We start from the raw sequence: 15,279 nt of genomic DNA on the forward strand, positions 1-15,279 counted from the left end.
TGGAGTGTTCAACAACAACGAAGACTTTATTATCCTGAATCACTTGATACTGCTAGGAAAGTTTTTTATTTATAAATGTAAATTAAATAAAATTAAACCAACATTAACAATATTTTTAGCAAAGACAAAAACCGTTTATTACATTGAAAAAAAAATAGCTACCAAAAATAACCAACTTTATAAACATTACAAAAAGTGGGAAAAACTAATGCCATCTCTTAATAATAGTTGAGCTTAATTTGTAATTTCTCCTTCTCAGCATGTCACTAACTTACTTTCTTTTTTTTTTTGTTTTTTGTTTTTTTTTGTTTCTGTATTTGGGTAGCTGCACTATTGTAAACAACGCATTGTATATTCTTTAGGTATAATTAGGCTACGATTAGTAATTATAATTTGTTGTATGTAATCTATTGTAGTTATGACGTATTGTAAGTATTGTAACTAGTGTTATGTCTTGTATTGTATTGTATGTATTATAACCCAAAATGTTGAAAAAAAATAAAAATTACAAAAAAAAAAAAAAAAAAAAAAAACCTTTTTTTTTGCCATTAACCGCTCTCAATTTTGTTTGTTGCCCCTTTCCTTTCTGTTTTTCTCGGCCCTTTTACACTGGCTACCTTTTGCGTTGTACGTTCTTTCAGTCTGGCTGCCGTGAAAAGTAGGATGTTAATTACGGGCGAAGCCTGGAAATGGACCTTGATCAATCATAGGCGTAGTGGACCATTTTACCACCGTTTTTGCACCAAAACTGATAACGTTGTTTTTCGATTTGCGACGTCGGAATGTCGTCGATATCTAAACCTGACCATTGTGCGGAAAGGCCTAGCCTAGTACTACTATCTGCTCATCAAGAATACCTGATGACATTTAAATTGATGACGTCACAAGTGGTACAAAGAGCACGACCATTAAGTGGCCGTATATAGCCACTTGGGCGTCAAAGGGTTAAAATAGAACAATCAAAGTGAATCGTTCTAAATTGCGATCATACGTTTTTTTTTTTCTTTGGCGGCCACCGAAGATAAGGAAAAGAACTCCTGATCGCAAGTTAGAACCACCCTTGTTAGTTGTTTCAACCGAGCTGACGATGCTTCTAGTGTCGGCTTTCACGATACTGAGACCTATAACGGCGTTACTGCGTTAGTCTGACAACTGTTTCCGCAACGTCTTCGATTTGTTGCGGTCGACGCTACACAGGAATGTCGTCTTCTCTTGCACTGGCTGAAAGTTCCTACATCGCGTAGCTATCACGATCATTGAGAAAGGCCTGAAGAACACTTCGGTCAGCCTGTCAATGGTAAATGGCAACACCTCAGGCTGACACCCCTAAACCCCGAGAGGCCTTTTTTGAGCTGACGGTGGTATGCGACGCAAAAAAAAGTTTCGCGTTTCGCGCCGAACTAGCCTCTAACAATGCAACAAAATAAAGGATGGACTTACAGGAGGTGGGGGGGGGGGGGGGGGGGGGCAATATTTCTGAGCAAGAATTTTTTTTCCAGGGCCTCCTCTAGTCGCTTCTTTCGCTTTGCTTTGTGCTGGAATTTTTGTTTGGTATACAATGGTCCACCGCTTAGCTTACATACCACACGATCAAGTGAAACGCAGCTTTGTATACTAAATTGCAAGTTATTTCGATCGGGACAATTACGACAATGTTATGAAACAATCGACATTTATCGTACCATGGCATTTATCCGAGTCTTGAAAAATCAATTTGGGGCAACCAATCAAATACACTATCAACCACAGTGTTTACTTCCCAGCGACACGAAGCGAAAGACAACTCGTATACGGGAAAAACACCACTGCAATTACTTTAAGTTTATTCCTCGTTTATTAACTTTGGTATAACAACCAACCAATACCTACCAATTCCTAAACAACATTTTCAAATTTAACACCAAGAAGCTACATTAACGTTAATCTATATACATCACTCCGGAAAACGGTCAATAACATATTGCTAAAAAAAGGTCTATAGTTCTTCTATAATAAATATGAATCGCGAACCATAACCACAGTACGCGAAGACTCTTCGTTTCTACTTCCTGATTTGGCTTCCGCCGGAAGACAGCTCAGAAAGCTCAACAGGGTCATACTGGGCTAGAAACTAATCTTCGCTGAATGGTCAAATGAACTTCTTGCTCGCTCAATATATTGGTCGTATATCTTCACTGAATTAACTTAAGGAATCACACCTTAGATATTAAGTTAAAGGATAAAACCCTATATCACCTGTAATTTCAGTAATTAAATATCCAATTCAAACTACTTATTAGACTCGTTTTTCAAAATAAGAGTATTCTAGTAAACACAAAAAACAAGTCCAGATTTTTTTCCTGTTTGTAACGATGGAGATATGTTCTATGTTACGACTATACTTAATAACTTTTGTACTCACGAAAATAAAAAATCACAACCTCTTTTACGAAATATAAATTACTTGGACAATAAAACTATTTTAACATCAAACATGTTGTTTAATTTAATAAATTTGGGTTGATGAATTCTTCAGTAGCAAGTTTTTAATAGTTTCCTTCTTACGTTAAATATGTCGGGAAAGCTTGCCATTTAAAAACAGAGCAAATAAATTATCAACAAAGGGTTTTATAAAATCAAATAAATACCCTTGTACCTAAGACATAATATTCTAAATTTCCTCTAAGTTAACCCGGCATAAACGTTAGTTTTTTGTACTCTGTAACCATGTTTTCGTATTTTTTTTTTTCTTTCCAATAAGATGACATAAAAATAAACACCTCTTGCGCGAAATCTACACACAGATAAATTATTAACGCCCTAAATGTCGGAATCAAATCCATGTTTTAATTTAAGGTGTCAACTAAGTATATATAACTGCAATCTATAACCGGTTCGCGGGCGCCTTTTCATGTGAGGCGCGGATTTTCAATCAAGCGGTCAACTCGATTTCTTTAGGGATAGGTTTAATGCTGTGTACTTGCCCTCCCGGCCCCGCCAGTGAGGTTTCACCCATGAGGTCGAGGTCGATTTGACGGGCCGCTTGTCTTCCTTCAGAAATAGCTGTCACTATCAGTGACTGACCGCGGTGACAATCTGCAAAAAAGACAAGTTTAGTTAGTGTATTTTGGTTTCCCACAAACCGAAAGCTGTGGTGGAAAACTAACAAGAGTGTTTCCTTTACAACTGACAATAGCGGACACAAGAAAACCAGTTTTCGTTAGTAGGTACTTTAACAGAATGTAGTAGAATGAAATGCCTGCTTGGTGCCCCAATCACCTGGCAAGCGAGTTCCTGAAGTCATAAAAGCGTGAGTCGAAAAGACAGAAGAAAAATCCCAAGACATTCTTTCTGGATTGCACGGAAAAGTTGAGAAAAAGACTGATGTAAAATCTCACCTCCTGCGGCATACACTTTAGGAACACTGGTCAGAAACTTGTTCTTTTCAGTGGAAAAATTACTTCTGGGGTCCTGCGAGAAATAATACAGAAATAACTTAAGAAAACTAAGAGAGAGCACAGCTTAAGGTAAAAACATAACGGTCTGACCTTTTTAATTCCAAACTGTTCCGCCAATGTTTTCTCAGGCCCTAAGAATCCTGCGGCTATGATCACTAGATCGGCTTTGAACACTTTTTCTGAGTTTGGGATCTCTTCCATAGTCCACCTCCCAGTGGCATCCTGCAGATTAAAATTTGTCCTGTATTAGAAATTTCAATCGCTCCTCTCGACTGTGGTATATAATGACTCAGGTAATGGTAGTAGTGCTCGCACAATTCCCTAAAATTTGTTATGAAAATACGAACGTACTGTACTTAGGGAGGAACAGACGCGTGGGAGAGGTACATGATTGACCATGATTCATTTCAGCCTTTAGAAAATGGAATAAGCACGTTGATTGGTTAAAACTCGTGTTCCTATTTAAATAGAAAACATTTTCCGTGTTTCTATCGAGTTTTAGTATAAATCTACTAGCGTTCTATCACGAATGGCGTTCTCTGATTGGCTACGTTACTCACTATCTATTCTGTGATAGATAGTGAGTAGCGTAGCAGTGTGTGCCATTGGTAACAAAATGACGGCCACTTCTTGGCGTTTTCGAAGTGTCCGTGAAGAGTATTTAGATAACGTTTTGAACGACTAATAGATTTATACTAAAACAATTAGATTATTCGCTATCGATTTCCAGGCGTAATAGTTGACTCCGGCTACGCCCTCGTCAACTATCACGCGATAGAAATCTCGAGCGAATAATCTAGTTGTTTATAGAAACACTAGTGGAAGTTTGGGAGAACAAAAAATGCTGTGGGAACACGAGCCGACAGGCGAGTGTTTCCACAGCTCTTTCGAGCTTTTCTAGTTTATTTATGATAAAATGCTAGTAGATTTATACTAAAACTCGTTAGAAACACGGAACATGTTTTCTATTTCTTAAATACCAACCGAATTGTGCCAAGGAAACAAACTTCTTACCTGAACCCATTTGATTTCTACTGTTCTTATGCCTTTAACATGACCTTTTTCGTCTCCAATGAATTCCTAAACAGAGATAAAAAATGTACATTTTTGTAAAAAGAAAGCACGACCTAAACGTGGTGTAATAAAGGTAAGGGAAACAACGAGATCTAAGCTGATAATAACCACTGGAACACATACCTTACTCATGATGCTGAAAACACGAGGGTCTGCTCCATATTTTACAGCAGCCTGTGATCACGAAAGGGAAAACAGTCAACGTAACAGAAAAGGAAAACGAAAATTTCGAGAGATGTGCACAAGTGCTCCAGCCCTTCTAGTCAATTTCTTGCTGTAAACGAAACAACAAGCAATACCATATCAAAACACGTTTGCTAACAAACGTGGTTTTTACCCCAACAAGAGTAACCCCTTTGGGCTCGTCACGCAATCTTCCTTCCCACCGAACGTCTGCTGAAACCAAGGCAGGGTTGCCACCCGTCGGAACAAAAAGAAAAAAATTACTTTTCCCTGACTTTTCACCGACTGTAAGGTAATTTTCGCTGACCGTGAAGGATGACTATTCTGGCCATGAATCAACAAAAATAAGAATGGCTCAGATAATATCTAAACCAAAATTGTCTTGTGTATACGAAAACATAAAATAAAATGATTTGCGGCAACCTCCCTGACTTTTCACTGACTTTGAACAGGTATTTAGAAATTCCCTGACCTGATACATAACTCCCTGACTTTTCCCTGACCTTGAATAAAATCTAATTTTCCCTGACTTTTCCCTGACCGTGGCAACCCTGCAAGGGCACATCCCTTTCTCTTGGGGGAGGATTGCGTGACTTGCCCAAAGAGCGTCTACGTAGGAGGGCGACTACAACAAGAGAGGATGAAGGGAAAGAGAGTTAATCCCCCATAAAGGATTTCTTCCCAATGTACTCTATCTCAAGCTATTTTGAGACATGAGTACGCAGTTCTTCCGTGGATAACGGTACTACGGGCATTGCGTTGATGTCTTCGAGGGGGGGGGGGGGGGGGGGGGGCAAAAACTGAAGATATTCGTGCCTGTACCATATCACCGAAAACCCTGGAGTAAAAAGTCAAATGGTCCACCCCTCAACAAGTCCAGCCTGACTACAGTCAATGTTCCTAGACAAAGTATGGGTAAATTGAGACCTTCGTGTGTAGTCGTATCGTTTTCTTCAGGATTAAAACAATTGTTTTCAATAAACAATCGCATACCTCTTCATGACCATATTCAACTCTGAAGACTCTTGGCCACAGAGGCCATGGGTTGGTAGAACTTCTACTCTTGGGAGGTGTTCCCAACACTTCGAAATTAGTGATGCTCTTGGCATTCTGAAGGAATAAAAAAATAGATTTATACTTGCAATTTATATCCACGGCATTGACTTTATTCCTACTAGGCTAAGTACAATGATAAAGATGTCTTCCGACGAAAAAAACTGATTGTGTGATCGTTAGTTTCCCGGGCTTGCCACTTATCCTGTATCGCACAGTCGATTTAAAACACCGAAATCTTCTGTACGTGTTTGAATCCAAGTTAATTTTGATGGTCTAGCGAACTTATCTGGGTGCCACTTTGAGTTTGGCATTAGATATTACGCTTTCAAAGGCTCAGTATCAGAGCCAACATGAGCAAACATATTAGTTTTTCAACAACTCAAAGCCCGCCCTCAGCCTGGCTACTCAAAGCCGTACGTAACTGAACTTATTGAAGGCACACTTTCCTTGTTTTCCGCGTTCAGCACTGAGCCTACTCTTTCCCGCGCTTCAGTGGCGGCGGTTATAAGTTTTCCCGCGCTTTTATAGCACCGGTTACCGGCACATTTCTACTCTGAGTTCTGATGGTATACGACTCTTGTGTGTCAGCCAAGATAGTCTATCAACTTCATGTAATAACTGTGAAATGTACCTGTCTGAGTGAAGTTCCAATACAATCCACTCCAGTGTCTCCTCCGCCAATGATGATGACATCCAGTCCAGTGGCATCAAGGGAAGGCAAGTTGTAGTTACCTAAAACAACAGAAAACAACAAGATTGAAGCCACTCTGAAGTGCTGTCACAAGATCTAGTTTCTGGTTGATTCCTCAAATCTTATTAAATGCAAGCTACGCGGGCTTAACGTACTCTCAAAAATATCCACGTTCAGTCATTATTCATATCAAAAAGCAGGGCGATTGTTTTGAGAACTAGCTTGGTTGTCAAGGATCGTTTGTGTTCTTTAGCTCGTCTCGGGTTCGTTACATTTTACACTTTTAAAGACTAGTTGCTCAATCTACCTACCCATGAGCCTTTTCTGACAGGTTTCCAAGAATTGCATGGCGAAGTATATTCCGTCCAAATCACGGCCTACAATAAAACGGAAATTCTACCACATAAGAAAACAATAACACTCATTACCAAATCAGTTATGAAACAGTGCGTCATGTTCCTTTGAGGAAGGGCTAACGCTCGGAACTTAAGCCTTAAAGGAACTCAGCCACGGTATTTCGAGTTATTTTAGGCGCGTACACAATTACCTTTCAATGAAGGAAACCTGAAAATAAAGCTTTACTAAGATACAAAAACGCCAAAGAGATAATAATAAACCATAACGGAACAAGGATGGTTAAGGATGGGGAAGATTAACACGGATTACCAGCGAAGAACTCTAAAATTTTAAGCTAAACTTTTCAAGATGCGCAAAAGCGTGACGTAGCTGCTTTAAACTGAGCATGAACGTACCTGGCAAAGGAATGTTACGCGGGCATGTTGAGCCCACGGCCAACAGGACAGCGTCGTTGTCTTGTAGTAGTTGTTGTGCTTCCACATTCTTTCCCACCTCAGCATTATTAACAAAGCTGATTCCTTCAGCCGCTAACAGGTCCACGCGACGTTGAACAATCTAAGGCAACCAAAGCGTACGAATTCCAGTGAGAGGTACACAAATAACTACCTTTCCTTACATACTTCGCCCGGCAAGCAGCATTGGCACGCTATTCATGGCGTTAAGAGCGGTTGTCACTTCAGTATCATTCGCTATGGTTTTGCATCACCGCGCTTACTGATTGGTTTAAAAAATCGCTCGCCACTTTTTCAACCAATTAGAAGCAAAACTCAAACCAATCGTGACTCACAAGCACACGTTTTCCCGCGCATCGCATCGGCTACATGGATTCTCTTCAGGTTGTGACTGGTTCAGAGGATTGTCTGTTTCTATTGTGATTGGCCAAGTGATCACTTCGGTTAAAGTGAAAACCGCTCTTCCCGTCCAGCAGGATTAGAGATACTGCTAGTCACTTTGGCTCCGGAAACTGGAATTTAGCTCCAGTAAAGACGAGCAATCTGACTACTACTCTATTAGGATTAAAATAGACTTTTGAACTACAAAACATCTTACTGACCTTCTTGCTTAGTTTCATCGGTGGCACGCCATACATCAACAGACCTCCACACCTGTCGTTTCTCTCATAAACTGTAACCCAATGACCAGCCTACAGTACAAAACGAAAACATAAAATAACCCCTTTTTCTGCCTACAAACAGCCTGCAGCCAATCATTCATCAATGATTTAGACTGGAATCAGATTAGCACTAGAAAGACGAATTATCAAACCGGAGGATAGTGTTGTCGGCTGAGGATAACACAGAGGCCTTGAGTGCGCAGTACCTTTCTTGGTATTGTTTTGTCACCCGTTCGATTCAATCTATGAGCCTGTGTGGACCATTACAAATATACCTCGTACCTTGTTGAGCTGTGCAGCAGCTGCTAATCCTGAAGGCCCACTTCCTATAATGGCGATCTTTTTTCCTGTTCGATGAGCGGGAATCTGAAAGCGGAAAAGTGCGAAATGTTCAAAAAATCTGAAACTTTTAAAATATTACAGGGAACTGCGTTTAATGCTCAGTCCACAGTGGAATTAGGGCCATCGAAAGTTTTTTATCATCTTAAGCTTGGTGAAACAAATTTGAAAAAATTCCATCCATATTGTTATGTTACAATTAAACATAACGTCACCCAACATGAAGAAAACAGACCCTGAAAGCTGGTGTACCTGTGGTGTAATCCATCCTTGTTCAAAGCCATGATCGATGATGGCACACTCAATTTTCTTGATAGTCACTGGTTCAGCATTGATTCCAAGAACACAAGCACCCTAGAAAGACGATCCAGAGGATGAATTTAAAGAAGTCAAACATCAATCATTGTAAAAGGAATGTTAGTTACCACACCATATAGTTAACTTGAAGTAATTTTCACACATTGTATTGGTCTAACAAACTGCTCAATCGGTCAATCACGGAACAAGGAAACACTCGTTTTGTAAGCTCGTGACTTCATTTCCTAGCCGAACCTAAGAGGACTTTGATTGGCCAAGAAAATGTAAGCAATACAACGTCAAGCAGAAGGCCAACCATGCGCCCTGCTTTTCATCAACAAGACAGCCCTTCAACATAGTTATTAACATTTTTATTTACAGCTCCAGATGTTTGTTTTTCACACTAACCTCACACGGGGCAGGGCAAACTCGACCAGTGAACTCTGGAAAGTTGTTGGTAAGCAAAAGTCGGTCCAGAGCCTCTTTCCATTTATCCTAAAAAAGTGGTACGGAGTTCATTAGTTATGAATTAAACTTTTCTCGCAAATTATTTCCAACTAGTTAAAGACTCCAGTAAACTTCGGACGATACAAAACTGTACTGTTAGGCCCCGTCCACACTACACCGGAGAACTTTGAAAAGGCAGCTTCATTTAACCGTCACGAAAACGGAGATTTGAAACCGGAGGAAATTTAAAAACGCCGGCTTTGCGTTTTAGTGCGGACGGAAAACATTTTGAAAACGAAGCTTTTCGAAAACGATGACGGAAGGATAATCACGTGATTTCCCTCTCCGAATGTTCCTCAAACACAAATCCAAAATGACCGGTGATTGTTCGGTTTTCAAATTAAACCGCCAAACGAATTACCTGGAACACCAAGTCATTCCACCTGGGGATGATGTTTCCTAAAGGACATCCAGTGTGTGACTGACAAAACGGCACTCCACACTCCATGCACCTGACAATACCAAAGAAAGTTAGTCTTCAAAGTAACTTAATAGAGCGTTGGAGGACCAAGTAAAGACGCGTTGCTCTGAAAACGGAAAAATCTTGATTTTTGGCTTTCAAAAAATACATACAATTGTAGGTTTGGTCTACAATTCTTTAGAGTGTCTACTAAAACTATTAGACTACTCGTCCGCGTTGCTATGAGCGACAGTCGTCCGTTCATTGAAGACGCGGGCTTGTGGTCTAATGGCAACAACGAGAGAACCTAGCAGATTCGCACAATTTCAAACTAAAGATTTCAAGTGTCTACATATTGTTTTTTGAAGGACGGCCCAGTGTATTACTAAATCACTGAGTGATACTAATATTTTGCCTAGTTATTTGGCTGGCTCGTGAAACAGTGATTGAAACTGATATAATTTCTGGGTCTATACTCACCTGGCGGCTTGAACTTTCAATTCTGTTTTTCCTTTGTTGTAATAAATCTCGTTCCAATCCTTCATTCGTTGCTTTGGGGGACGGTACTTCACCTTGCTTCTGGGGTACTTCACAAACCCTCTGTCATGAAAACAATAGAAAGATAAAGTTAAACTTTGCAACAAATATGTTTTCATCAAAAGTATTTTCTCATCTCATTTGACAGTGAAACCAAACGAAGAGTGCGCTTAAAACAAAGCGCGACTAAGAAATAGCCGCGTAAACCCTGGGGGCGAGAAGCGCCTTTCGCTCCTTTCGGGCGCTCCTCGCCCCCAGAGTTCGCACGGCCATTGTCAACTCGCACTTATTTTTTCGCGTCAAGCTCGAAGGACTGAGCGAAAGAAGAACTTGTCCCACATCAAGTCTTTCTAATAAAATCCCTGGACATGCTTACACACTAACGCACCTGGTTTTATCTAGCACTCTGTCCATAACCTTTTGATCATTTGTTGTGTCGGGGATGGCTTCCTCAATATCAGCTAAACTGGAATCTGTTCCTTTCTTGACTGGAGGTGGTGAGTCGTCCTGTTTTAACCCATTCGTCTTTTCTCCGTTTGTTTTTTCGCCATTGGTCTTCTCTCCGTTTGTTTTCTCTCCATTTATTTTTTCACCATTGGTCTCGTGGTGAGTTTCGTTCTTGAGTTTCTAAGGACGGAGAACAACCCTTCAATATATTGCATCACCAAAACGCCACCACAAAAATGACGAAATGAATACCCATGTCAAAGCAGTTGATCTTCCTGTGTTGACCTACTGCTATCTGGAGTTCAACTCCTCGACCTTGTTGTGTAAATACTTAACTGGTCAGCCTCCCACCAGTTGGGATTCTTTATAGTTTATGTTCTATTTGAAATATTTGTTTAGTTTTTTCACAGAGTCTCCAAATAGCACAACAGTGTTAAATACATCTGACACTTTAATAAAGTTATTTATCTATTTACTTATTTAACAAAAGAACAATTCTTTTGATAACCTTCAACAGTGTCATCACCTCCCACTATAACTGGACTATGAAACAAACAGACACCAAAAGGAACAATCACAAATGGGCCGCATTGTAGACTTCTAGGTCAACCAAAGAACCAACAAACCACGAGAGCAATTTGAAGACACGTGCCTCCTTTAACTTCTCCTTTCACTTGGATAACCTCTTTTTTATTGGCCAGACGATAGAAAACTGACAAAAATAGTTTACAAATTAAAAAAAAGGGTTAAAAAGGTGAGAGTCACATGTATGTGTGAAATACTGAACTTACCTCAGCTTCCTCCTCTTCTTTCAGTTGCTGCAACGCTCTTTTGTAGTCACGAGGAATCACCTATCGCCAACAAAATAAACATAACACGATCAGTGAAAAACAGCAACAGCTAAGGGCCACGCGTTTACTTTTCACACATCAAAAGTAAAGCTGGCTATCATTCCTCCAGTTCGAGTGTTGTCATATACCGGTCCAAAGGAACAAAGGTTTTATGTAAATGTAATAGTGTACAAATTTCCTCGAGTGTAAAGTGAAGGAATGATCATCAAAGAAAAAATTAATGGCATAAATTGCCACAAACTCTCCCTTGTCTAACTGTACCTTAACAAACATATTCACAGAGCTGTCCCAGTCCTCTAGAAGACGCTCGGCCACAGTCGAACCAGTCAGCTGTTGATGTTCTCGTACCAGTCCCTTAACCAGTTCCACATCTGCGCCAGTAACAGGCTCCAGGTCTACAATCTCTTGATTACACAGCGAATAGAAGCTCTTCTTCCTAAACATCAAGTAACAGTAGTGATTACTCAACAATTGGTAGATTCTGAATGATCCAATGACTACAGGTTACGTGACCAAAAACTGTGTATTGGAACTATCACCATAAACAATCTTTTTTTCGTTGACGAAAACGGAATTAGACTTGGAATTAACCGCTACAAAAGTTTGCTATTTTGACTGTTGTCATTCAGTCATCCCCAACTTACAGTGCGGCGACTTCAGCTGGGGTATCCGAGAGTTTTTAACCAATCACATCAACGAGTTTCAACAAGTTTGTTGTGATCGGACCAATCAGTTGGTAGAACGGGAATATCAGCTGTTGGAACACATTTTAATAGGCCATATCCGTCTTCTCGGTATTGGACTGGAACTAGCTTGCAACCGAGGCTAATCTGGGGAGTCTTTTCTGACGCAAATGACTTAAAATCTCTTTTTAATGATATTCCCCGGCATGAGCCTCCATTACAAGCTAGTTCCAGTCCAATACCGAGAATACGAATATGACTTATTGGCTGCAAATTAAGTTCAAATTTCGCTGACTTGAACAGCGCCCTGGTCCTATTTGATTTGTGCAATAGGTTCTCTATAGCAAATACAAGGGACAGTATTAATCACATTTCTTCACCCAGACGTTAAGAAAATGTTCTTGTATGTAAAGGATATTTAGTCACTACACCTACTGGACTAATAGAAACGACAGAAATGCTTGTGAGTCCATTACCTGTCAAGCACAAAAGCTATTCCTCCTGACATCCCAGCAGCGAAGTTTCTGCCAGTAGGACCAAGGACAACGGCCACACCTCCTGTCATGTACTCACAGCCGTGATCACCAACACCCTAACAATAAGACCAACAGATTAATCACAGAAGTAGAAGTGAGCTTCGGTTAGACAGAACTAAATGCCATTGCCACTGAGGTTGGTAAACAACAAAGCTTACTGTCATAGCAACGTGACGGACTAAACAAGGAGTCTTTTGAAAATCCTCGCTGAAATACCAAATGAGTTTTCTCACCCTACGATCAGAAAGAACACTGTCGCGTCTATTTGTTGTAGCCGAGATATAAACCCGTGTTTTCTTGTATCTTTTGCTTTTGAGGAACAAAAAGTTTAATTCAAAATTAAGTTTCTTGACAACTGCCTTGGTTTGGTTTAAGGTCCTACAACAGTCAATCGGGCGTAATAATTTCTTCAGCCTCGTTCCCAGGGTCCTCTCCTTTCCTTCCTCGAGAGAGGACCCTGGAAACTAGATTGTAGTTTCTTAGGACAACGAAAAGACAAGCTAACTTGCAGACTACAAACAAAAAAACAAAACTTGGGAAGAAAAGGAAAATTGACAGGATATACTGAGCAAAGTAACCTTATCGCAAAAAAGTGAAAACCGAACTAACCTCGACAACTGCTGTGACTCCGGAATTCCTCACACAAAACCGTTCAGCAGCAATGCCTCTCACAAAGGCCTAAAAATATTTAAACAGAGAGAGCTAATTTTTCTTCCAGACTCAGATCCTTCAATAGCCAAAACAAAAATATTCGCTCCCTGGAAATGCAGCCATTTTGACTAAATGCAACCTTTACCTTGCCTGCAGTTGAGCCGTAGAAACAAACATTTCCCACAATTATGTTTTCTTCCGCTTTGTAGTTTTCGGGATGCTTGCTGCTTGGATAAACGATAATTTTGCCTCCAGCTAAACCCTGAAGATTAAATAATTGGGGTCGTGTTTCATGAAATGCGTATGCAACAACTCGACATACCTCGTACCCTTTCAAAAGCAATAACGAATTTATCCAAAAGCGAATTCAGCTTGGTTTAAACTATGGTTACCTTGCCAACGTAATCATTTGAGTCACCCTCCAGCTCCAAAGTTATACCAGGAGAAAGGAAAGCGCCGAAACTCTGACCTAACGAGAATCAAAAAGACGCAACTGAGTACATGGCAACTTGTGAACCGCACGCACATGCACCTTACAAAAGAAAAGAGATAATGATCGACAGAAATTCATCGCGGTTTTTTTTTCCACAATTTAACGATTTTATGTTTCAAAGGTACTGTACTGACCTGCAGACCCTGTTGCTTTGATGTGAATGGTGCCATCTGGAAGACCTTTCTCGCCAAATTTCCTGACAAAAACACATTCACTTCAATATCTGGTGTGACGGTGAGGTATAAAGGTATAGATTAACAGGTCAGGCTTCAAGCTTGATCAACCTCCAAATTTTAAGCTCTTTGGGGTCAAACTTTCTTCTTATTGCCTCTCACTACTCGAAAGTCCCACAACCTATAAAAAACTTATAAGGATACACCAATTCGGCAGCATGGTATACATTTTTGTGCTGGGATCTTTAAAAGTCTCCATTTTTGCTCTTCCCCACCAAAAACGATATAGTTGCGTTTTCCGTATTTTCACCGCGTTTTCTTCGGCGAACACAATAAATGCTTTCCATTGTGTTAGCATGAATGATAATGAAAACGCATCACCGAAGAAGCATAACAGTAATCCTTGATTGATGCCGTGGATCATCGAAAGCTTGAAACGTCCACTTTATTATATACAGTAGATTAAAAGCCTCATGCCTCATGACAGTGCTTTCAAATAAAAACCCACAGCAGCATTAGCATTATATTCATTCACCTTGCAATGTGATAGCTGAGAGTGGTGCCAAATGCTCGGTCCACGTTCACCACTGGTATCTCCAGATACAGGTGCTTTGAAGCTCCGTTCAGAATGTCTTTAGCAGCTTCAATGAGCTGGTTGTCCTGCAAACATTTAAAAAACAACTCTCGATTTTGCTCTGTTAATAAAAACTTAAAAACGCCAAGTGTCCGTACTCACATGGGACATAATTCATGCTAAAAGATAGAAGCTTCACGGGATGATAAATTTTATAATATAACCAACAATGAAAAAAATATCGGCCATTTCTCGAAGATTTCCAAAACTTTTATTCTAACAGTCATTTGAAAAGTCCCGCAAACGATGTTAATCATTTTCCCAAAATTCCCAACTGAAGATTACCAAAGACTTCCGAGAGAGATCTGAAGATGTGATCGTTGCAGCAGCGGCAGTTTGTCATGACCCACCTTTCGTAGCTCCAGTTTGTGATTTTGCGGCTCACTTCCTCCCAAGTGATCACCAGGGTTCAATTCATTACCAGTCATTAGCAGAGGACTGAAGTCCAACAGCTGTAAACACCAAACAACAAGGTTAGGAAACAAAGAAATAAGTCTCTATATCCTGCATATTCCTCAACAAAAGATTGGTTAGAAAAAATCCAGAGTGAAAAGAATAAAGTGCAAAGAGACAAGAAGTTTAGTGGATCTACCTTGGTATACAAAATTAAACGTACCTTAACTTTGGCATTGAGGGGTTCTGCTGGCTCCAGGAGGTCACAACGTCCAATCATATCATTCAATTTGCGGAAACCCATTTTAGCCATGTACTCACGAACCTAACAATAGAAAAACATTATTTTCTTTCACAACCTTAAAGGTTCCATCTAATCTGATTCTCGGGATCTTTGAATAAAGTAGAACATAATACAATAATGAC

General features: G+C 40.1%; 1 protein-coding gene across 1 annotated transcript in view; it reads right to left on the minus strand.

The window, feature by feature from the left end:
* Positions 1 to 1,815: 1,815 nt before the first annotated feature.
* LOC110059592 (uncharacterized) overlaps positions 1,816 to 15,279 on the minus strand; it is a 35,739-nt gene continuing 22,275 nt past the window's right edge. Inside the window, exons 36-61 of the mRNA XM_020766318.2 lie at positions 15,077 to 15,178; positions 14,811 to 14,912; positions 14,362 to 14,486; positions 13,788 to 13,849; positions 13,553 to 13,629; positions 13,306 to 13,422; positions 13,119 to 13,187; positions 12,450 to 12,565; positions 11,552 to 11,726; positions 11,231 to 11,290; positions 10,381 to 10,619; positions 9,936 to 10,055; positions 9,417 to 9,507; positions 8,957 to 9,043; positions 8,504 to 8,605; positions 8,195 to 8,278; positions 7,853 to 7,942; positions 7,194 to 7,353; positions 6,753 to 6,818; positions 6,382 to 6,482; positions 5,688 to 5,804; positions 4,635 to 4,685; positions 4,452 to 4,517; positions 3,528 to 3,659; positions 3,378 to 3,450; positions 1,816 to 3,075 (exon numbers count right to left, since the gene is read on the minus strand). Of these exons, the coding sequence (XP_020621977.2) occupies positions 2,912 to 3,075; positions 3,378 to 3,450; positions 3,528 to 3,659; positions 4,452 to 4,517; positions 4,635 to 4,685; positions 5,688 to 5,804; positions 6,382 to 6,482; positions 6,753 to 6,818; positions 7,194 to 7,353; positions 7,853 to 7,942; positions 8,195 to 8,278; positions 8,504 to 8,605; positions 8,957 to 9,043; positions 9,417 to 9,507; positions 9,936 to 10,055; positions 10,381 to 10,619; positions 11,231 to 11,290; positions 11,552 to 11,726; positions 12,450 to 12,565; positions 13,119 to 13,187; positions 13,306 to 13,422; positions 13,553 to 13,629; positions 13,788 to 13,849; positions 14,362 to 14,486; positions 14,811 to 14,912; positions 15,077 to 15,178 (2,748 nt within the window). The 3' untranslated portion in view covers positions 1,816 to 2,911. The remainder of the gene's footprint in view (positions 3,076 to 3,377; positions 3,451 to 3,527; positions 3,660 to 4,451; positions 4,518 to 4,634; positions 4,686 to 5,687; positions 5,805 to 6,381; positions 6,483 to 6,752; positions 6,819 to 7,193; positions 7,354 to 7,852; positions 7,943 to 8,194; positions 8,279 to 8,503; positions 8,606 to 8,956; positions 9,044 to 9,416; positions 9,508 to 9,935; positions 10,056 to 10,380; positions 10,620 to 11,230; positions 11,291 to 11,551; positions 11,727 to 12,449; positions 12,566 to 13,118; positions 13,188 to 13,305; positions 13,423 to 13,552; positions 13,630 to 13,787; positions 13,850 to 14,361; positions 14,487 to 14,810; positions 14,913 to 15,076; positions 15,179 to 15,279) is intronic.

This window comes from Orbicella faveolata, unplaced genomic scaffold (genome assembly GCF_042242905.1).
Source record: "Orbicella faveolata isolate gen_17 unplaced genomic scaffold, um_ofav_v1 contig_12, whole genome shotgun sequence".
Lineage (NCBI taxonomy): Eukaryota > Metazoa > Cnidaria > Anthozoa > Scleractinia > Merulinidae > Orbicella > Orbicella faveolata.